General features: G+C 49.4%; 2 protein-coding genes across 5 annotated transcripts in view; one reads left to right on the forward strand and one right to left on the reverse strand.

Annotated features, from left to right (window-relative positions):
• Nucleotides 1-8,682, reverse strand: part of XPO7 (exportin 7) — a 94,509-nt gene extending 85,827 nt beyond the window's left edge. For both annotated transcript variants that reach the window (XM_058550581.1, XM_058550580.1), the window contains exon 1: nucleotides 8,522-8,682. In XM_058550581.1, the coding sequence (XP_058406564.1) occupies nucleotides 8,522-8,539 (18 nt within the window). In that variant the 5' untranslated portion in view covers nucleotides 8,540-8,682. The remainder of the gene's footprint in view (nucleotides 1-8,521) is intronic.
• Nucleotides 8,683-14,180: 5,498 nt separating this feature from the next.
• Nucleotides 14,181-18,738, forward strand: DOK2 (docking protein 2). 3 transcript variants are annotated; one of them, XM_058550589.1, is made up of 5 exons: nucleotides 14,181-14,388; nucleotides 15,401-15,682; nucleotides 15,917-16,004; nucleotides 16,891-17,075; nucleotides 17,589-18,738. In XM_058550589.1, exons 1-5 carry the CDS (start codon nucleotides 14,227-14,229, stop codon nucleotides 18,207-18,209), a joined length of 1,338 nt encoding a protein of 445 aa, XP_058406572.1. In that variant the 5' UTR covers nucleotides 14,181-14,226; the 3' UTR covers nucleotides 18,210-18,738. The 3 variants fall into 3 exon arrangements, with proteins under 3 accessions (XP_058406572.1, XP_058406574.1, XP_058406575.1); XM_058550591.1 differs by lacking the exons at nucleotides 14,181-14,388; nucleotides 15,917-16,004 and having other exon boundaries at nucleotides 15,558-15,682; XM_058550592.1 differs by lacking the exons at nucleotides 14,181-14,388; nucleotides 15,401-15,682; nucleotides 15,917-16,004 and adding an exon at nucleotides 16,011-16,165.
• Nucleotides 18,739-21,453: the final 2,715 nt, after the last annotated feature.

Raw genomic sequence — 21,453 nt, forward strand, 5'->3', positions numbered from 1 at the left:
TTTTTTCAACTATTTAAAAATGTAAAAACTGTTCTTAGTTCTCAGGCCATACAAAAACAGGCCGTGGGGGAAAAATCACCAGCCTGGTTTGCAAATCTCTGAAATATACAAAAGGTCAGTGAGCACAAGAAGAGATACCACCATTAACCATCAAGGAAATGCAAACTACAACCACACTACGATCCCACTAGAACAGCAATACCAAAGATTAGTGAAGATATGCAGCACCTGGAACTCTTATTACACTGCTGGTGAGACAGTAAAATGGTACCACCACTTTGGAAAACTGACTGTTTTCTTAAAAAGTTAAAATATACCATAGGACTCAGTACATCTAGGTACTTAACTCAAGAGAAATGAAAATTTATGTCCACACAAAGACATGCATATGAATACTCACAGTCCCTTTATTCACAATGACTAAAATCTAAAAACTCAAATACCCTCAAGGGACAAATGGATACATAAAATGTGGAATGGAATACTACTAAGCAATAAAAAGTAACCACTACTGATACTATTCAACATCCTGAATGAATCTCAAAATGACTTGAGTGAAAGAAGTCAAAAACAAAAGACTACACAGTAAGTTCATTACATAAAATTCCAGGAAATGCAAGCTAATTTATAGTGACAGAAAGCACATCAAGGTTGCCTGGGGCTGAGGGCTAAGGGAATAAGACTACAGAGTTAGGAGGAAACGTTCTGTATTTTGATAGAGGTGGAGTCACAGATGTATACTTGTCAAACTGTATGCTTTAGATGGGTGCAATTTACTGTACACCTAAAGATGATTTAAAGAAAGACTTGATTCCATTGGCATCAGAAGTACCCACAGTAATCTCCATGAACTGAAGCAAGTGCTGTTTAAATTTGAGGAGATGGGTAAGGGAGGGACAGATAAGAAGTTAGTGTGATGTCTCACACCATCTCTGCTGATGGGAAATGTGCCTCTGGGACCTCTAGGGCACAGTAATAGTAACCCAAATCAAAGAGCTTTGAATAGACAAGTTTTAGGAATTCTGTGAATTGAAACTTCCTGTTCACAATATTCTGATCTCCCTATTTGGAACGTGGATTTTAAGTTAGACTAAAATGTACAATTCCAAGAATTAGTAAATAATCCTTTACATTATAACAAGTTTTCATTTGTAACACTTTGAGATAATGTCCTTATTTTAAATATACCCTGTTGCTCAGGTTAAATTTGTTTAAAAACATTTTGTTATAAGTCTTATGAAGGCTTGAAGAAACTTGCTCAGCTATGGAACATTACCAGTTCAAAATATTAAGAGTAAGGGAAAACAGGTCCCATTTTCCAATAAGTTTTAATTATTCTTTTAAAGTCTTGGGCATGCCCGAAACCAGTTTTTGAAGACCTTACAAGGATTCCTCAAATGGGTCAATGCAAGCTGACCATGAAAAAAAAAATCGTCCACTCACACAAAACAAATAATATTCTAAATAATTTGTGGCTATATATTGGGCAAAACAAGCATGAATTTTTTTCAATCAAGTACAGATACATGAAATACACATCTGGCTTCCCAGATTCTTTTCCAGGTAAACTATACGTTATAGGTTCCTCACGTTAAATTAAATTTCATGCTTGACTTGAGACTATGTCCTTTTCAGAGAGAGAAATAAAACACCAAAACTTAGGAGTCAGTGGAGGTGAATGAATTGAGAAAAAAATCTTTAAAAAAACCCTGCTTTTCCTTTCTCTATCCTTAAATACACCCCTTTTAACCATACAGTAGACTCAAACTTTAGGGCAAATGTCCAGCATAATTCTCAATTCTTTCTGAGACACACTTCAAATATCATAATTTCCTATCAAAGTACAAATGAGCTCAGCATTTGTGTCCAACACAAGTTCATACACTTAAAAATTAAAAGGCCACCACAGCTATAAGATCACAACTTTCTGAAGTAGCACAAAGGATATTTCATTAATCTAATTGTTCTCAGAGGTATTTATAGGAAAGTATTTTGATTATTTTCCAGGGACTTTTAAGTGAGAATCATTTTTCAGTCTACCAGCATCAACCTCTAACAATGTCAGTTTCTTGTCCCATAAGAAATTTCTTTCACTGCTTACTGTCCAAATAAGAGACCTCTTTACTTATTATTTGGGGCATAACAGAGCTCAATTTGTGAGAAGTGCTACAGATTATTAGATCCTAAAAGAAAACTCTGGAAGTTTAAGAAATTGGGAGGTGGGGAGAGGAAGGCACACTTAGAGAGATGAAATGGAAATATTAGTATGAGCACAAATATTTTTAGGAAGATGTACGATAACATACATATGAATTGAGAACACAGTGGTTTATTTGGGAGAGTGGTAAAGATGACAACTGGAAATCCCAGCCAGAATGCTGGAAGTATAAGGGACTTAACAGATCACCTAATCTAGGCTCAAAGAGACTAAATGAGTTGCCCAATTAAATGGCATGATACATATAAAAGGGCTTAGCATGGTGCCTGGCTAACAGATGATGGATAAATGTTGGTATCTCCCTTTCCCCTACCCCCAACCAAGGTCCCATGCCAGTAAGTTTTACAATAACCACCACCACAATCATCACCTAAATCTTCCAACAGTTCTCCAGTCTTCCAGAGACACCAGGACCTTTCAACAGCCTATTTCAAGGAAAATTCCATTACTATTATCTCAATAATACCTGCCTTATAGAGTCACCGTGAGCATTAAACAAGATCATGTAAATTGACAAGCAGCAAAGTCCAAGAAATGCTGGCATGAAGTTTCCAATTCTGCCTTCTTTCAAACACATCCTTTCCATTTATGGTACTGGGTGAGTGCTTGCGTGCGTGCGTGTGTGTGTGTATGTCTTTGTGTGCGTGCTCACGTGTATGAAGAGGGTGAACAGCCAGGAATGCAAACATCAGACATAGTTAGGACCCAGTTTTTGACAATTCCTCTTCTTTCCCCAAGATTTTGATATGCCCCCTGGGTACCAATCTCATTCAATTGAGAACTCCCTGCTGTAGTGAGTCAGTATAAATGTGAGGCTTGAACTCAGATGTACTGGAATGGGGAAAAAGGTAACAGGAGTAATAGCCCTCTCATTCAGGGACATGTTGACAAAACCATAGTCTCATTACAAATTCACAACTCAATAACCCAGGCTTGCTATTATCTCCCCAATTAAAACGCAAGGTCCCTGAAAATGGGACATCACATCTTATACCTCCTTCCACGTGTCTGCATAGCACTAAAAACAAGACATTAGTAGATGCGTAATAGTTGCTATTAATCATCCTCAAGAATTCAATATTTAAAAATTCAGTCCGCATAACCCCCCAGGAACACATACTGCAACCCCGAACTAGCCTTTCACGTATGTCAAAAGAGACATCTGTAAATCAGTTTCTCAATAAAATGTAGTGAGCATTTTCATCTAAAAAGGAATATATCTTTAAACTCTAGTTCTGAAGTTCATGAATGGCTTGAAATTGTAGGCAAATTTTTGTGTAGGCACACTTTTCCTCCCTGGAGAGCACAAAGCTTCCATCACATTCTGAAAAAAAAAAACAAAAACCAAACAAACTCCCCTAAAACCTGAAGAACCACTGCTCTACACTGCTTCTCCCCCTGGCTTTGAAGTTCAAGCTCTCACAGGTAGGCCTTCCTCAGCTTGACTTGTAAAAGCATATTTAAAAATCAAATGACAGGATAGTAGTTACCCTTACGAGGAAGGATATATGGGTAGTTGTTGAGGGGGACATTAGAGGGATTTTTGAGGCACTGATAATATTGTGGATTTGGATGCTGGTTACAAAAGAGTGTTCACTTTGTGAAAATTCATCATGCTGAACACATGATTCTTGTATCTGTCTGAAAGTATATTTCAATAAGAGACTTAAAAAAAACACAAATCAGTAAAAAGATGGGTCAGTTTTACAAAGCAGACATCACGTGTAACGTAAAAAAGAAGTCCTTAAAAATTAAGTACTAGGAGAGGCCCATGTGGTGAAGATCTGAAACCTCTGGACAATGTCACAGAGGCACTGAGGCCCTCAGTCCAACAACCTACAAGTAACTAACTGAGGCTTGCCAATGACCATGTGAGTAAGCCTGGAAGCAGAATCTCCATCCTCAGTCAAGCCGAGACTGACGGCAGCCCCAGCTCACAGTGACTGTGAATGAAAGAGTCTGCACTAGAACCGTCTAGGTAAGTCACTCCCAGATTCCTGACTCTGAGAAATCCTGCGAGATAACACGTTTGGTGTTTTAAAAAAATGATGCAGCTTCTAAACACTCCCTTCCTTACATTTATTGAAGTGAGCAAAAAAGCCTCAATAGCTATACCTGCAGAGACATTAGCTTATTGGTTTAAACTGGCAACTTTCTCTTCTCGAAAAGCTGTAGTACAATATTGCTCTCAAAACTCAACCAAGAAAAAAGAAAATACAGCTGGTGATTATGAACATGATTGCTGGATCAAATGGAAGTTAATTTCCCTGTAAGATACAGAAGAGGGATCTTCTCAATGCTTCTCTCTCCTACCTCCATCTAAATTAGAGATTCCATTACAGTACCATGTTTTTGTGTTTCATTGCATAAGTGTCTGAATGATACCACATGCATATACACATCCTTTAATTTTTCTGAAGGTTTTCTCACAGGAAATATACTAAAGTCAGAGTTATCAAGTAAATATAAATGTGTTCTTTTAAAATACAGTCATATTTGTATAAACCTACAAAAGAGGTAGATGGGGGGATGTAGCTATTCCAGTTTCATCCAACACAAATGTAGCATGTTTTGAAATCAATGTATTAGTTCTTCGATCTGTCTGTACTTCTGAAGCTGCCCAAAGAGAGTACCAGAATTTGAGCCTTCAGCAGGGTCTTTCAACACGGAGTCCTCTGCAGTGCCCAGCACAGCAAAGGGCCTTGCACACACTAAGCATTATGGTATTAGTTTAACTGAAAAAAAGTTACAAAAGTTACTGTTTTTTTCCATTTAAAATTCTTAACAGTTGTACAGAACTCCCTTCTCAAAATGGACTACCAATAACTACTATCATTTCCTTGCATATTTTTAAAAACTGAAAAGACATCTATTAATTTTGCTATAATCAGGCTAACCTTTTCGTACTCTGTTAAATTTTAACCTGCCAGTTGTAATTCTTCATGACTCCCTAGAGTTACACTGGTGGTCAATATTTAATTACTGCACCTTAAATTTAAAACAAAAGATGACTATTTGAAAATAGTATTTTCTGTTATTACATAGAAATAATGCAGAGCCTAGTAAATAATACTTTAAGATCTGTATAAGGCCCAGCATAACAACATAATAAATCCAACAAAACCCCAGAATTATCCTTCAGTTATATTATTTACATTATAATTATTATATATTTAATATATTTACATATACTTATATATTATGTATTTAATATATATTTATAGTATTATATATTCTTTCCTTTTCCTCTGAAGATCCTGAACACCAGCTAGCACTATTAAAGCTAACATCTGATCCTTCTTAATCTTTTTCATTGCCACTGTACACTAAGAACTGTCATCTGTTTGCAACAACTAATCAGCAAGTGAAGATATTAAATCCTCATTGTCTCACCTCACTTTAGATATTAAAAAAAAAAAAAAGGCAAGGAAAGGCAACTAAAGATAAATACAAATGAGCTTGATTTTTTTATTTTTATAGGCAATGCTCTGTAACCACTGCTCCCAATGGTAGGCATTAGATAAGGTCATCTAAGACCAAGAATGAGAGACCCATCACAACAAGGAGCTACTTACAGCCACTATTCTAAAGAGGCTTGACTATGACATCAACAGAGTTAGAAGACAAATCCAGTATTATAATTTTTCTGTTATTGAAGTTTTGTGACACTTAAATCTTCCATAAAATATATATCAGAAAAAATGCTCAGGACTTCAACCTGAGAATCATGACACTTGCTTAGTGTCAATAAAAAAAAAAACTGCTCACCCTGGTGGTTCAGAAAAGTACGAGACACACATGACAACTATTTAGTACTACGTATGAAACTTTCAAATAAATAATCACTGTCTTGAATCTTTAATAGACTCCTTTTTAAACTTTATGCTCTAACAGTTATGAAAAAAGTACTCCCCCTCAACGCACTTCAGGTTTGTTAATCCTTTCATTTATTTAGTCATTCCATAGGGGAGGGGGACACATCGTTCTTGGAAAGGTTTTCTGCTACAATAAAGTACCATGTTAACGTCTGTGAGTATCCATACTAAAAGTAATTTAGTGGTCCAACAAAGAAAAGCAATGTACCCCATTCCAACTAAAGAGAAAAAAGTTCCTTCACAAACTTATTCTATTAATATAAACACCACTAATTACATACTACAACTCTTAAAAGTAAAATAAGGGGCAAGCCCGGTGGCGCAAGCGGTCAAGTGCACGTGCTCCGCTCCTAGGGTTCGCTGGTTCAGATCCCAGGTGCGTACCGACGCACTGCTTGGCAAGCCATGCTGTGGTGGCGTCCCATATAAAGTGGAGGAAGATGGGCATGGATGTTAGCCCAGGGCCAGTCTTCCTCAGCAAAAACAGAGGAGGATTGGCAGATGTTAACACAGGGCTGATCTCCTCTCACACACACACACGCATACTCCTCTTTGTTTTGAAAAATCAATAAATTCTAACTTTGATAGATTTTTATTTCTTGGTGGGCGGGTGGGAGAAAAACATCACCTTACAAAAATAAGGTAAACCCTCTTTTGAGCCAAAAATGCTATGATGATTGCTTTGAAGCATCTTGACTTTCCTCTGGTGAGGAATGACAACATTTTGGGTTCAAAATCTGGGAGAGATCACATTAAGGGTCACTCCTTTACAGGAGACAGAACAGATATACATTCAAAAATGCACAGTGACTTCCTCTGCTTCCCAAAGCATCATTCAGAAAGGCTATCAATTCAAACCATCTTCTGGAATGCTCATGGACACTATTTTTTCCCCAGTAGTTAAGAACACTGAACCCCAAGTCAAAAAGCCTTTGGTCCACTTAGCCTTACCTTAAGTAAATCTCTTATCAGTTCTGTGCTTTGATTTGTTCCTTTAAAAAAATGACAAAAGTAATTCTTGCCTACCTACTCTTTTAGGATGGAAAAATTCTTTAAAAATCACATAAAATCCTTCATGCTTCTTAGAAATGGCTGCTATAAAACTCAAGGTGCTATACTATCACCTTTATCAAGTTTTACTGCTACTTGTGAATGAGGCCACGATACTGGCTTTAAAACACAAATCTTGTGGTCCCCTATCTGTAGTTACAATTTTTGATATAATTGTCCTGATAACTGGTCCCTCACACTCCAAAGATCTACTCTACTGATCCCTGGCCTGAAAATTTATTTAGTCCCTTCTCTCCCCCAAAAAACTGGGAAAAGGCACACCACTCCAGCTTGTCGTAGACATTATATTAGGCATAACATCATTCTTTTTACTTGAGGAATACTATATAGTATGTAAAATAAGGCGACACTTCTTATGCTCTGTACTTTTTACTTCCCACAACACAAAACTTGTACGGTTACCTAGAAAATCCCAAGGTTTCTGACAACAGATTTGTATCAATAACTCTCATAAAAATATCAGATCTAAGACACAGAGATCGAAACCTTAATCGAGTTTGCAAGAAATAACTCTGCACCCCTCCAGCCACTATTAGGTTTGGTATGGGCTATCCCCTCCTAGAGCCATGCCATGGCTCTGAGGAAAAGTGGCCTGGGCCCAAAGCAGGCCGGGGCAGCTCTGGAGACGGATCAAGACCCTTCAGAGCGACGCCTGCACCCAACGTTGCATCTCTCATTTCAGACACACCCCCCTCCACCCCGCGTTTCATAGGCGGTGTCGGCGCTCAACTCCTTCACCGTGGACAGGGGGGACCGAAGGGGGGGCGGGCCCAGGCCTAGGCACCCATTTTGGAGACCCGGGCAGCTCGGCCCTGCAGGCTGTGGATTAGGGATGTGGGAGTGAAGGGCGCATCCGTGGGAGGGAAGGAGGCCGGAGGGGGATCTCCTGCATTCGGGGGCGTGAAGAGCGAGGCGGCGGGAAAGACTCGTGAGCGCGAGGTGTATCGGCGTGGGCTCCCTTTTTGTTACGTGTTTAGGGCTGGCAGGGTAAAGGGGAAGTCCCCTCGGGACACACTCGGCTCGGGTCCCCCCTTCCCCGCCCGGGGCACTGAGGACTCGCGGAGGCCTCCCTCCGGCGGGAAGGCAGGGGCTGAGGAGCGACGGGGCCGTGCGCGCCGGACCGCGGGGCCCGGCACCTCCAGCCCCAGCGAGAGGCGTGCGCCGGGTGGGAAGGATGGACGAGGCCCCCGGCCCGAAGCGGGAAAGGCCCGGAGTCCCGGGCCGGGCGGCGGCCCCGGAGCCCCGAGCGGCGGCGGCGCGGGCCTGGCGAGCCCCGAGCCGGCTCGAGGCCCCTGGGCCGCGTGCGCCCCCCACTCCCCACTCTCCGCGGCAGCCCCCTCCCTCGCGGCCCTCTCACCTGCACATGATCCGCCATTTTGCTCCATTCATGCTCCTCGCCGGCCCCCCTCCCCCCCAGCGCGCACCTCGGCCGGGGCCGCCGCCGCCGCCGCCGCCGCCGTCGCCGCTGCGCCTGCGCGCTGGGGGTTCGTCGCGCTGCGCTCGCGGCGTAGGGCTGCTCGGCTGCGCAGGCCCCGGCGGCTGGCGCCGCGCTTGGAGAATGCGCAGCGCCGCCGGGACGGCGTAAGGGCGCGGGCAACGTCAGCGGCCGGAGACGCGCGGGGCGGAGGAAGGAGCGGGCCGGGGAGCGCGGAGGGGGGTCGGGGGAACAAAGCTTTGTTTACATGGGTTTTAAAGGGGCCGCGCGCTCGGGCCGGCGGGCGGCGGGCGCTGCGGCGGCCGCTGGCGCTGCCTTTTGCTCGTCGGCGTGGGGAGGGCTCCCGGATGGGGACCGGGACCTGTCCCCGCCCAGAGCCCCGCACCTGGTGGAGTCGTCTCTCCCCGAGTGTCCTCCTTTCCACTGGCCCCTGGACACCCCCTCCCCCGCCCACCCGCCGCCACAGAACTGCTGTAGCACCACACGCCCAAGGGACCTTCCGATGCGCCCGCCACCGATGACCCCCACTGAGGATGCTGGCATTATTCTTTACTTTCCAATACGCTGCCGCCGGCCGCCGGATTGATGTTTGTGTCTTTCCAGCTTTCCCCTCCAGTGGACAAGGGCCATAGTTCTCTGATCCTGGGTTTTACCAGCAACCCAAATAGTGACTCCTTGTTTTCATGTTTGTCCTTTTCTCCTCCGTAAACGTTCATGGAAATAGCCGCCAAATAGTGGTGATGATGGGAACATGCAGAAGGCACAGTTCCAATCTTCCCAAATACATCGCTATCTTAACCAGTACTCGAGGCTGCCTCCTGAGAGGGGTCAGATTCTGGGAGAGGTGGTCGTGGTGGGAGGAAGTAAAGGGGTTTTAGGGTCCTGGGCTCAGTCTGAGTGGGAAAGCCATTCCTCTGGGTCAGATTAGGTCAGTCCCTGTCTGCTGAGGCCAATTTCCGTCGTTCCCACTAGGAATTACCGGTGTTAGATAATGCTGGTTCCTGTTTTCCATTGGATTCTATTCCGACTTCCAGTCAAAGCCCCCAGATTAAATTTTAGCTGATTCTGAGAGTATTGGTTGTTTGAAGTTTGTATTGACTGCGTGCTACCACGTGCGATGGAAATGAAATGGTAGTGAATTACATACACACTTTCTGTTATGGATGGAGTGGACTGGTGCTCAGCATTCATTTCAACCTCTGCCCTCCTAGGGTGTCTTCCTGGTTTGCGGACGTAGGACACCTAAAAACTACATTACCCAGACTTCCTTGCAGCTAGGTTTTTGTATGCAAGTTCAGCCCTGCCAGTTCCGTTCAGTCAGAGAGGATTTTGGAGGCAGAAGTGAGGCAGAAGCCTTTGACTGTTGCTTCTGCAAGCCCAGCCCTGGAGATGTTGTGGTTTTCTTGGTTTCGTTTTGTTAGTTTTTTCCAACAACCTTCCAGTGTCCAGTCTTTAGCTCCCTGAGGGTACCAAGCAGGGATGGTGGGTCAGGGGCTTTCTGACTGGCATAGCAGCTACAGTGGTAGATTCTTGGAGTCAGAGTTGCATGGCAGTAATTCCCTACTTGTCTGATTGGGTAGAGGTAATGGCTCCCTGTGGGCCAGGCCCAGATCTACTCCCCACCAGTCCTCCTCCCCACACTTGTGTCTCTCTACATGTTCCCCTTCTCAGTAAATGGTACCACCAGTTACCCAGTTGCTCAAACTAAAAACCCAGGAGTTATCTTGATTCCTAGTGTCTCAACAGTCCCCCACATCCAATCAACAGCTAACACCCTGGTTCAAGCAACCATCACGTTTCTCCTGGGCTCTGGTAATAGATTCCTAACTAGTTTCCCTGCTTCCTCTCTTGCCCTTTGATAATCTATTCTCCATACAGCTGCAGAACATTCTTTTAAAAATCATAAATCAGATCATTTATGCCCCTGCTTAAAAATCCTTAAGTGGCCTCCCATTGCATTTAGAATACATTCCAAATCTTGCTTTGGCCCGAGGGGCCATGTCATCTGACCTCTTCTCTACTATGCCTCCTCTTGCTCACAATGCTCTGGTCATTCTGGCCTTCTTGGAGTTCCTTGCATCCAGGGTAGTCCTACCTCAGGGCCTTTGCACTTGAAGTAACTTCTGCTTGGTATGTTTTTCCTTCAGATCTTTAAGTGGCTGGTTCCCTACTGTCATTGACTTCTTTTTTTTTTTTTTTGTGAGGAAGATCAGCCCTGAGCTAACATCCATGCTAATCCTCCTCTTTTTGCTGAGGAAGACCGGCTCTGAGCTAACATCCACCGCCAATCCTCCTCCTTTTTTTCCCCCCAAAGCCCCAGTAGATAGTTGTATGTCATAGTTGCACATCCTTCTAGTTGCTGTATGTGGGACACGGCCTCAGCATGGCCAGAGAAGCGGTGCGTCGGTGCACGCCCGGGATCCGAACCCTGGCCGCCAGTAGCGGAGCGCGCGCACTTAACCGCTAAGTCACGGGGCTGGTCCTGTCATTGACTACTTAGTTCTGGTGTTACCTCCTCAGAGAGGCTTTCTTACCACTCTATTAAAAGATGTCCCCTGACCTCATTCCTATCATACTTACAGCATTGATCACTGTCCAAAACTATTTACTTGCATATTTACTCTTTTCATTGTCAGGGTCTTCAATTAGAAAGTAACCACAATAAAAGCAGGGATTCTGTCTGTCTTGTTTATGCTGTGTCTCTAGTGCCTCCGCACGGAGTAGATGCTCAATAAATAATGTTTGCGTTAATTAACTTCTTTATATCTCAGTCTCATTCTAGGGTGCATGTGGGGCTTATATGAGAACATAAAGCATTTGAAGTGTTACGTCAATGTTAAGTAAATGTTGTGATTTCTGTTATATGCCCTTCATCTCAGAGAGTTTCCAGAGCTGGGTTCTCTTTTTACTTAGTGCTGGGAGAAGTGATATGCTTAATGGAGAATGGGTGAAGACTAGGAATGCAACTCAAGAGACAGGTATTGTCCCCCCTCCCTTGCAGTCAGCAACCGCTGTTGTGGGGGCAGCAGGCATGGGATCTTTCATGACCCTGCTAGCTTATTTCTTTGTTCAGTCCTCCTTCTGTCTCAGGCCCACGCCAGCTCCCTGCCATTCTATACCTTCTTTCCTGTGGTGTGCCCACAGCTGCCCTTTGGGCAGCTGCCCCCACCTATCCATCATTTGGGGGTTACCTAATCTCTAAGCCTGCCCAAGGAATCAGACAGTCTCTTCTGCTCCTTCCTTTTTTTGCCCCCAAAGCAAGCTCACAGCCCTTCTGTGTGAAGGATTTAGTCGCTAATCACTGGTGAGAATAGTAACAAAAAGTTGCCAAGTTCTGGGATCTGTGGTCTCTGATCTGAATGGTTCCTAACACAGGCTCAGAGAAACCGTTGTAGTGGAAAGGATCTCGGCACAAGTGAGGTGTGGGCTGTCCCTCCCCTCCCAGTGAAAGCAGAGAGAAGCCGGAGGGGCACCCCACGCCCACCTTGTGCCTCCGTATAAAGGACTCTCCTTTATGGTGTTTGCTCTTCCCATCATTGGTGCTGGGTAACCCAAGGGCCTCTAGTTCTCTGCCCCTCTGCTGTGTCTTGGAGCTTTGTCTTCGGGGTCCTTGCTCACAGGGTTCACCTGTGGCCAGGCAGAAGGGACTAGGGTTAGTACCTCCACTGCAGGGTCCCCACAAGTCCTGTCAGGGAAAGTGAGAGGGGCCTGGAAGGGTGTCGCTCATGGTACACTCCTGCTGCGCTGTCTTCTGCAGAGAATAGCCACATGAGGAGAACTTCTCCAGCTACCACAGGCAAAGGATAGCATGGGGGCATCTGGAATACCTGGGGTTCAGGCCTCCAGGTTTAAACAGCTTTCAAGTAACCTGGTAAGCTCGGGTGCCCCCCTGTGGTTATGAGTGGAATGTGCCCAGTTTCCCTTGGAAGGCCATCAGAGTGTGGGGGGAACTTCCTTTATTGTCTTGCTGCTCAAAGTGGGGTCTGGCCCACCAATCGGCAGTATCAGCATTTCAGGTCTCACTCCAGACGCACTGTATCAAAATCTGCACCTCGAACAAGAGCTGTATGTTTGAAAGGCACTGCTATGGCAGCCCCTTCTCTTCTCACTCCATGAGGAGATGTCAGCCAAACACCTCACAGTTCCCAGGCAGCATTGCCTCTCCTTAGGGACTAGAGAGAAGGGATAGGCCTTGTCCCATGTCCATACTCTTAACTGCTTCCCAAGGAGCTTTACCCTTGGTCTCTGGATCATCTTGTTCAAATCCAGGGAGCAGGGCTGAGTGCGGTGTCTCAGCCTTCTCCCAGGGCTCGTGACATTCATCTTTTAAAGCTGCGTTGGTCAAGCACAGGGCACGTACAGCAGACAGCCTGAGTGGGGCACTGCTCTGCTCTCCTTCCCAAGGCAACCGAAGCCCTGTGGTAGAGGAAACAGCCCGGTTACACAAGCACCGATTATGGGGTTACCCCAAGAGTGCTGGTCTGATTCTCCGGTTCCTCCAACATTTCTGCACCACGCCTCCATCAGCTTGCTTCTCTAAACCATCTGGCTCTAAGTTCAATATTCTCTGAGGAGCTTAGATTTCCCCAAAGCAGTGTATCTTCTTGCGTGGAGTCTGGATTCCACTTAGGGGCCAACAAGACAAAGACTTGAATTAAAGACAAGGAGCCCTGGTACTTCCTCCTCTGCCCCCACCAGCCCTTCAGCCTCAGTAGAGTGGCAGACAGGTGTGTTCATGCCTAGCCTTCTTTCTTCCAGAGATGGGTAGTGTGGCTGGTGACAGTGTGTGCCTGGAAGCTTTGGTAACTATGAAGCACTTTTCTTTTGGTAACTATGAGGCATTTTTTTTTTTCCCAAATATAAGAGATTGCTATTGTAACTTGAAAAGAAAATCTCCAGATGACACTCAAGTGTCTTTATAATGCTCACAAAGGCTGAAAGGAAGGTGAACTCCAACAGTTTAGATGTGCTCTAGGAGCATAGCATGTTTCAGTGTAGGATGTTCATGTTTCTAGACTCGCAAGAAGGTGACGTCAGTGTGTTGTCATTGGGGGCAGGGCATGATCCTGCCAGGGAAGCAGTTGCAGCTGTGTGTGTGAAAGTGGCGAGCTCTGTCTGATGTGTCCTGTGTGCTGGGCCTGTGTGTGTGGCTCAGCTCTTACTGAGTTGAGAGACCTGGGTTCCGGTTTGGTGGCTTTGAGTATGTCCTTCACACCTTCCTGAGCCTCAGGCTCCTCATTTTTAAATTAGGGAGTTGAGCTGGTTGATTTCTAAGTTCTCTTCCAGCTGTGTCATGCTAGGCACCCAGCATGAGCATGGGGGCCTTTGGCTACTGGTTTTGCAGTTGAATTTGGTTACTGGGTCTCTTTGTTCCTGTGGGTCAGCCATTCTTTGTTGGTGACTCCTTAGGCATCTTCTGTACCTGAATTTTTGCTCACTGAGGAGCTGGAATTTGACTTTTTGAAAATTATCTCTTACTCACTGAAAATGCAGGAAGCTTGAGTGTGAAACTCACTCATCAAAAAAAAAAAAAACAACACATACACAGAGCAAAAAACCACAGGGCCTATCGGCCTGTCGTCATCAAGCAGACTAGAATAGTGCAGAAAACTCTAGGCAGAGAGGAAATGAACTTGAGCGAAGGGGGAACACACAGCAGAGAGGAGAGAAAGAGGGCGGGAGGGGCAGGAGAGGGCTGCGGCACGGGGCCCTGCGATGGTGAGAGGATGGGAGAGGTGGCGCTGAAGCAGGGCTGCCTATACCTCCAGCAGCAGCAGACCTTTGGAAAGGTAGGAGGAGCAGGGCTGGGCAGGGCTTGGCCGAGGGGCTGGGGCTGCTGGAAATTCCTGAGGAGGAGAAGGGGTCCCCTGAAGGTCCCAAAAGGCTTATGGGATAGCGGGGACTGTGTCATCCATGGTGTCAGACCCGGAGCTCAGGCTTGGGAGGGCTCTTTCCCCAGCAGGCCCTACACCATGCTCTGCTGACAGCTCTTCCCCTGGGGGCGGTGGAGGAGGGCTCTGTCTCTTGCCTCTCTTGCTCTGCGGTAACTTCTTCTCACGGGACACCCTGGAAGGGAGTGGAAGGAACAGTGGAGGGGGTGATTCGGGGTTGTAGTAGAGGTTTCCTCCCCTCTCCTGCCCCAGTGGGGTGCATCTGCCTGGTGTTAAACTTGAGCTGGAGTCTCTGGGAGCCAAGGCCCCACTGTGTCCAAACTCCTTCCTCCTCCTTAGCCTCCTGAATGAGGAAGTCCTCCTTCCCTCAGCTGACCCACACCAGGGCTCCTCTCTCCCTCTCCCTCATGGCCCAGCCTGTCAAGGAGTGAGGCGGGAAGGGTCAGGAGGGTCCACCAAAGTTCCTGGAGACACAGCCTTCTGTAGGCCTGCACACGGAACGAGAGTGATGGTCTCCAGTCGGGTCTTTCTGCTGCCCTCCTCACCACTCCTTTGGGCTTCAGGGACTCATCAGCTTTTCGCCTCTCCTTTCCTATCTCCTGGGCCGAGCCCGCCCAGCCTCCTTGCAGTCGGCCTCCGTGGGGCTCATCACTGTGCCGTTTCTGCTCTTGGTAAGCTTGCTGCTGTCATCGCAGGCCTCATTCTTGATTGCCTGCAGCTGGTCTCAATGCTTTCTAACTATTCTCTCTGCCTCCTTGGGTCTCCTGTGGTCTTTACCTCTCTCTCCCCATCCCCCCGGGTTGCTGCCGCAGTCCCTCTCTCACGGTCCCTCCTCTCCCCTTTGGTCACCATCTCTCCATCTCTGGGCGGCTCCCTTTCGGCACCCTGTCTGCCGTACACCTGGGCTCAGAAGTGGCGCCGGTTCGGGGCTGTGCTGTATGGAGGGTCGGGCTGTGCTTTGGCCCGGTTGGAGCTCCAGGATGGCTCAGAGAAGCCGCGCCGGGGAGAGGCCGCCCGGAGGGTGATCCGCCTCAGTGACTGCCTGCGGGTAGCTGAGGCTGGTGGGGAGGCCAGCAGCCCCCGGGATACCAGCGCCTTCTTCCTGGAGACCAAGGAGCGCCTGTACCTGCTGGCAGCCCCCACTGCAGAGCGTGGCGAATGGATGCAGGCCATCTGCCTCCTGGCCTTCCCTGTGAGTCATCCTGGGGTGCAGAAAGGGCAAGGGGGTGTGCGAGAGTGGGGGCACTAGATACTTCCTGTGGGCAGGTGTTAGAAGAGCCATGGTCAGGATGCTGGGGGTGGTTCCTTGGTGGGGGGGACCCCAACCCAGAATGCAGGCGGGGCGGCGGGCTGAGTGTGCCTCGGCCTAGGCCAGAGGAGGGGCTTGGGATTGGGGATGGCGGTGAGACCTGGGCCTCCTCCTCAGGGCCAGAGGAAGGAGCTGTCGGGGCCGGAGGGGAGGGGCAGCTGGCCCTGCATGGAGGAGAACGAATTATACAGCAGCACAACCACAGGTGAGGGGGCTGCCTGTTCTCCCCGGCTGCTCTCCCCAGGGCGTGGTGGGGAAGAGGTGCGGGCCGGCAGCTGCCGGCTGAGTCTTCCTGCCTTGTGGTTGCCCCCAGCCCTGGCCAGCCCCCTTATCAGCCTCTCTGCATCGCTTCCGGCACGGCGCAAGGTAGGGGAGCCCAGCCTGCCTTGAGTGGCAGCCCTTCCCCTTGGCTCACTCCCTCTTCCCAGGCCCTGCTGGTGGGAGAGGGCAAGGCTGAGGGGTCCAGGTGAAGGTGCTGCTCTTGAACTCTCCCTTGTTGGGACCTGACTAATTGTCTGAAAAAAGAATGGTTTTCTTTCTATGGATTTAAGGTGTCCTGTGGCAAGGGAGCTTTTTGCTGACAGGGCAGTCCCCCTCTTGCAATCCATCTAGCCCTCTGGGTGTGTGTATGTGGGGGAGCAGGTGGACATAGAGGGACATCCAAGCTCCCCCCTGGTGTGGAGGGCACCAGATGCGTCGGCAGTGGGAGGGCAGGCTGGGAGCCGGGGGCCAGGGTCAGCCGCACCTGCAGCTGTGACAGTAGGGATTGGGAGGCGGCTGGGTTGGGGTGAGAGATGAGATGGAGAAGACAAGGCTCTGGCAACAGGGGCAGGAAGGATGTGGGCAGAGATTGGGGTGCATATGGCTAGGGCATGATGCCTACTAGGGTAGAAGGTGGAGGTACTTGGCATTTTGGGGAGTATAACCTGGCACAGAGCAGCTCAGCCTTCAAGATGCAGGCTGTGGGGTCATGGCCACATGGATAATACTTTTTCTAGAGACCTTCTGCACACTCATTTAGAGCAGGGCAGAGTTGAGGCAGGCCAGCTGTTTCCCATTAACTGCCTTCTCCTCTCCCCTCTCCTCCCCAGCGGCCCCCTGCAAGGAGTTTGCTGTGACCATGAGGCCCACAGAAGCCAGTGAGAGGTGCCGGCTCCGGGGATCCTATACCCTCCGGGCTGGGGAGAGTGCCCTGGAGCTGTGGGGCGGCCCTGAGCCAGGCACCCAGCTGTACGACTGGCCCTACAGGTTTCTGCGGCGCTTCGGGCGGGACAAGGTGAGGAGGGCAGCAGTGGAGCAGGGTGAGAGAGAGAAAGGAGATTGTCAGGGCAAGGGGGACCCCAAAGGAGGAGAGAATGGGAGGAGGAAGGAAAGCGAGATAAAAGCCAGCAGAGGAAAGACAGTCAGCTGAGGGGGTGGGGAGACACCCAGGGAGGGGAGGGGAGTGAGAGCGTGTGAGAAGGGGAGAGAGACAAAGAGGTGGGGGTGAGGGAGAAGGAGAGGAGGAGAGGCAGAGAGAAGTGAGAGGGGAAATAGAAAAGAGTGGCGGGCATTACTGAGGACGGACTACGTGCCAAGCTCCTGACTTGAATGGATGGGAGGGAGAATGAAGGGAGAGAAGGGAGATGAGAGAGGACTTTGCTTGTGAGGAAAAACATGGAGGGAGGGAAGGGAGACGTTCCTGGTGGAGGGAAGTTGGAGGTGATAGGTTTCTGGTTGGGAGCCGTGTCCAGGAGGAGCAACTCCACCCTCTGGCTTGGTCAATGTCTCCCTTTCCCCCTCCACACAGGTCACCTTTTCCTTTGAGGCAGGCCGGCGCTGCATCTCGGGAGAGGGCAACTTTGAGTTTGAAACCCGGCAAGGCAACGAGATCTTCTTGGCCCTGGAAGAGGCCATCTCTGCCCAGAAGAATGCCACCCCTCCTGGGCCCCAAACTCAGCCAGCTGCAGTCCCCACGGTGCTGCCCCGGCCAGAGAGCCCCTACTCCCGGCCCCACGACTCACTACCACCACCCTCGCCCACCGCCCCAGTGCCAGCCCCCCGGCCACGGGGCCCCGAGGGCGAATACGCAGTGCCCTTCGATGCAGTGGCCCGTAACCTGGGGAAGAGCTTGAGGGGCATCCTGGCGGTCCATCCCCAACCCCCGGTTGACCCTCTGTATGACAGCATTGAGGAGCACACACCTGTGCAACCCGACCACATATATGATGAGCCTGAGGGAGTGGCTGCCCTGTCCCTGTATGACAGCCCACGGGAGCCCCGGGGTGAGGCCTGGAGGAGGCAGGCCACAGCTGATGGGGACCCCAGTGGCCTCCAGCATGTCTACTCAGCGGGGCAGGACTTCTCTGCCTCTGGCTGGCCACAGGGAACCGAGTATGACAATGTCGTACTTAAGAAAGGCCCAAAGTGATGGGGGGCAGAAGAGATGTGGATCCCATCAAATGCCAGTGCAGAAGTGGGCCTGTGCACACCGGGGAGGGAGTTAAAGGCTGGTGAGGGGGAGCCGGAGGGGAAAGCAGGCCTCCCTTCTAGTTTCTGCTGGTAACCCTCCCTGCCCGCTGCATCCCAGGAACCTCCCTTTGCCCCTTCCAGAACCTTAGGCTTGGCCTGCCCAAGTCTGGTCTGAGGAACTGTCTGTCCCAAGCCTGCTGCCTGAGTCACCATCCCAGAGCAGGAAGAGTGCCCTGAGGAGACCCACCCTCCTCCCACTCCTTTTCCACTTCCTCTTCTTTCCTTCCTCGGGCCTAAAAGGAACCCAGGGCACTGAGAGCAGAGGACAAAAGGGCGTCAGCAAGTGGCCCTGGTTCCTTGGCTTTTGCAGGCCTTCTGCCTGCCGAGGTCTCCTTCAGGGGACAGCCCTGGCTCCAGGCACTCAGGAGGATGGCTGCGGCTCTCTGCAGGTTCTGGACTTCTCTGTGGCATTAAACATTTCTGAAATATTTTTGTGTGGCATGAGTGCTGTGGGGGTGGGGATGGGATAGCTACAGCCTTGCTGGGGATGAACGCTCCAGTTGGCCACCGCTGACACCTCCTCTCCCAGCAGCAAGGTCCTGTCTGGGCCTGGGCTGGGTCCCAAGCATCTATCCACAGTTGGAGGTCTGTGGAAGTCAGAACACCCCGGGAAAGATGTTCAAGCATCTCTAACCCTTCGTTAGCATAGGGTCAACACTAGGAAGATAGCAGGGCAGCTGTGTGTGTGTGTGAAAAGCTGGACTGGAGGAAAAGAAAGAGGTGGCAGTTACTGAGCCTCCTATATGCCAGAAATGAGACTAATCCCACGCAGTCCCTTGCCTTCCCTGAGGCTTGCCCTCTCCGTCTGTGAGATGAGCGAGTTCCACCGTGCGGGCTCAGAGGGTGCTTCCTGCTCTGTGATGCTCCATGGCCCTTGTGTCCTGTTTGTCCACGGGTCAGGCTCTGTGCCCTGTGCTCTCTCCTCTCGTCAAAACCTGCCTTTTTTTTTTTTTTTGTGAGGAAGATCAGCCCTGAGCTAATATGCATGCCAGTCCTCCTCTTTTTGCTGAGGAAGACTGGCTCTGAGCTAACATCTATTGCCGGTCCTCCTCCTTTTTTTCCCCAAAGCCCCAGTAGATATTTGTACGTCGCAGTTGCTCATCCTTCTAGTTGCTGTATGTGGGACGCCGCCTTAACATGGCCGGATAAGCGGTGCGCTGGTGTGCGCCTGGGATCTGAACCTGGGCCACCAGTAGCGGAGCACGCGTGCTCAACCGCTAAGCCACAAGGCCGGCCCCAAAACCTGCTTTTGTTGGAAGATGTGTCAACACATTTCTGCTATCAGCCAATTCTGCCAATACTTTGGAGAACTATTTGTAAAGCTCTAGACTGCCCTGGCCTCACGATGCTTCCTGCCAAAGGGACTGAGACAAGAGCACAGAAGTCTACCACGAGATGGGGACGTGAGTGCCACCAGTGGTGAATCAGGGCCCTGGCGATAACTGTTCATTGGGGGCCCAAGAAAGGCTTCATACTGAAGGTGGCATTTAAGGTGGACCTTCAAGTGTGGGAAGGAATGTGATGAAGACTAAGGGGGTGTGAAGAGAACATCCTGGGTAGAAGAATGTGCATGATGGAGGTGTGGGGAGGGACATTGTGCTCAGGCAAGGGTTCTACGTTCAGAGTCGAGGGAACATGGGGCAGTCTGGTTGGGAAGGCAGATTCCAACCATGGTGTGGAGGAATTTGTACCTAACTAGAGGGGAAGGAGTGACCAGGCTTTTGAGCAGAGGGTCCATAAGAGCTGAGCATTAGGGCAATAACACCTACAGCCTGTGGAAAAGGGACAGGGGGTAGGGTGGGTCAGGGCCAATTTGGAAGGGGACGTTCAGAAAAGACTGGGGATTCAAAAGACCTTCTAGAGGTAGGGCCTGCAGATCTTGGAGTCACACTGGATGTGGAACACAGAGAAATAGGGTTTCTAGGGAGATTTGGGTTTAGGGGAGAAGGTGACCTGAGTTTCTGATGTGTTGAGGTGAAGATGCCTTAGCTCTGCCCATCTAGAGGAGTCCTAAAAGCAGCCAGAAAGGTGCTCCAGAGCTCGGGAGGGAGGGGACGAACTAGAGACCTGTGGACCGCCGCAGCCTCCAGGTGTGTTGTGATGGAGGCGTTATCTCGTGCGTCCCTTTGCCGTTGTTAAAGGAGTTTGAGGCAATGGGTGAGCAGGCTGGAGAGGGCGTGGGGGGCTTCCAGGAACCCTGCCGCTTTTGTCTGGGAAAAAGGGCTGCCCTTGCTGCCACCACCCAGTCCCAGCCCCAGACTACACTGGAGGCAGGAAGGTTTAAGACGTCTAAGGTTTCAATCCTTCCCCTCTCCAGGCAGGGGTGGGAGCTGGAGGGCTCTTAGGCCAGGACGCCACACTTCTAATTTGCGTCACTAGCCCCTGAGGTGGACATCCTAGCGCAGTCCAGCAGGGGGCAGTGTTAGCCTGTGGAAAAGGCCGCTGGGGGCTTAGCTGCTGCCAGGTGTGGGGGCTTGGCCCTGAAGGAGGGAACTTAAATATTTACAACCCAAAAGAATGGAGGATAATTTGAGGAATCTGCATTTCAGAGCTTGTGCCTTCAGGTCTTCAGAATCCCACCTGGAGACCTGTGGACCCTAAGCTGAAAATTGCTCCCCTCCTCCCTTCCCTCCTCCTGCTGGAGATGCAGGGACTTCTAAGTTCTTCGTTCTGATGCTAGCTTTGCTGGAAAGGGGAAGTGGTAGATTGGGGCCTTAGAGAAAGGTGGAGTGAGGGCTGGTGGGGCAGGGGAAGTGGAGCACTTGGGGAAGTTAGGAGGGGTAATGAAAGTCCTTGAACCAGTTGTTGAGGATGCTGACCATGCCATCAGGGTCCTTCTCAGAAGACATGACCAGGCGGGTGGGTCATCCTGCATGGAATTGCGTCAGCTCAGCTCAGCCAGCCTCAATTGCCTTTGCCTACGACATGTGCATCATTCATTGGTTCATGCCACGTACCAGCCCCACCCGGAGCTGGGGGGCCAGGAGGAGTGACACAGACCTGTCCCCCACCCTCATGGAGCCCACAGGCAGAGTGGGTATGTAGGAGTTGTTTACTGCATGGATTCATGAAGATGGGAGTCTTGGGGATCAATCTCCTCACACAGAAACAGAGATAATGCCCTCTGAAGTGTTTCTCTGCCA

This window comes from Diceros bicornis, chromosome 11 (genome assembly GCF_020826845.1).
Source record: "Diceros bicornis minor isolate mBicDic1 chromosome 11, mDicBic1.mat.cur, whole genome shotgun sequence".
In the NCBI taxonomy this organism is placed as follows: Eukaryota; Metazoa; Chordata; class Mammalia; order Perissodactyla; family Rhinocerotidae; genus Diceros; species Diceros bicornis.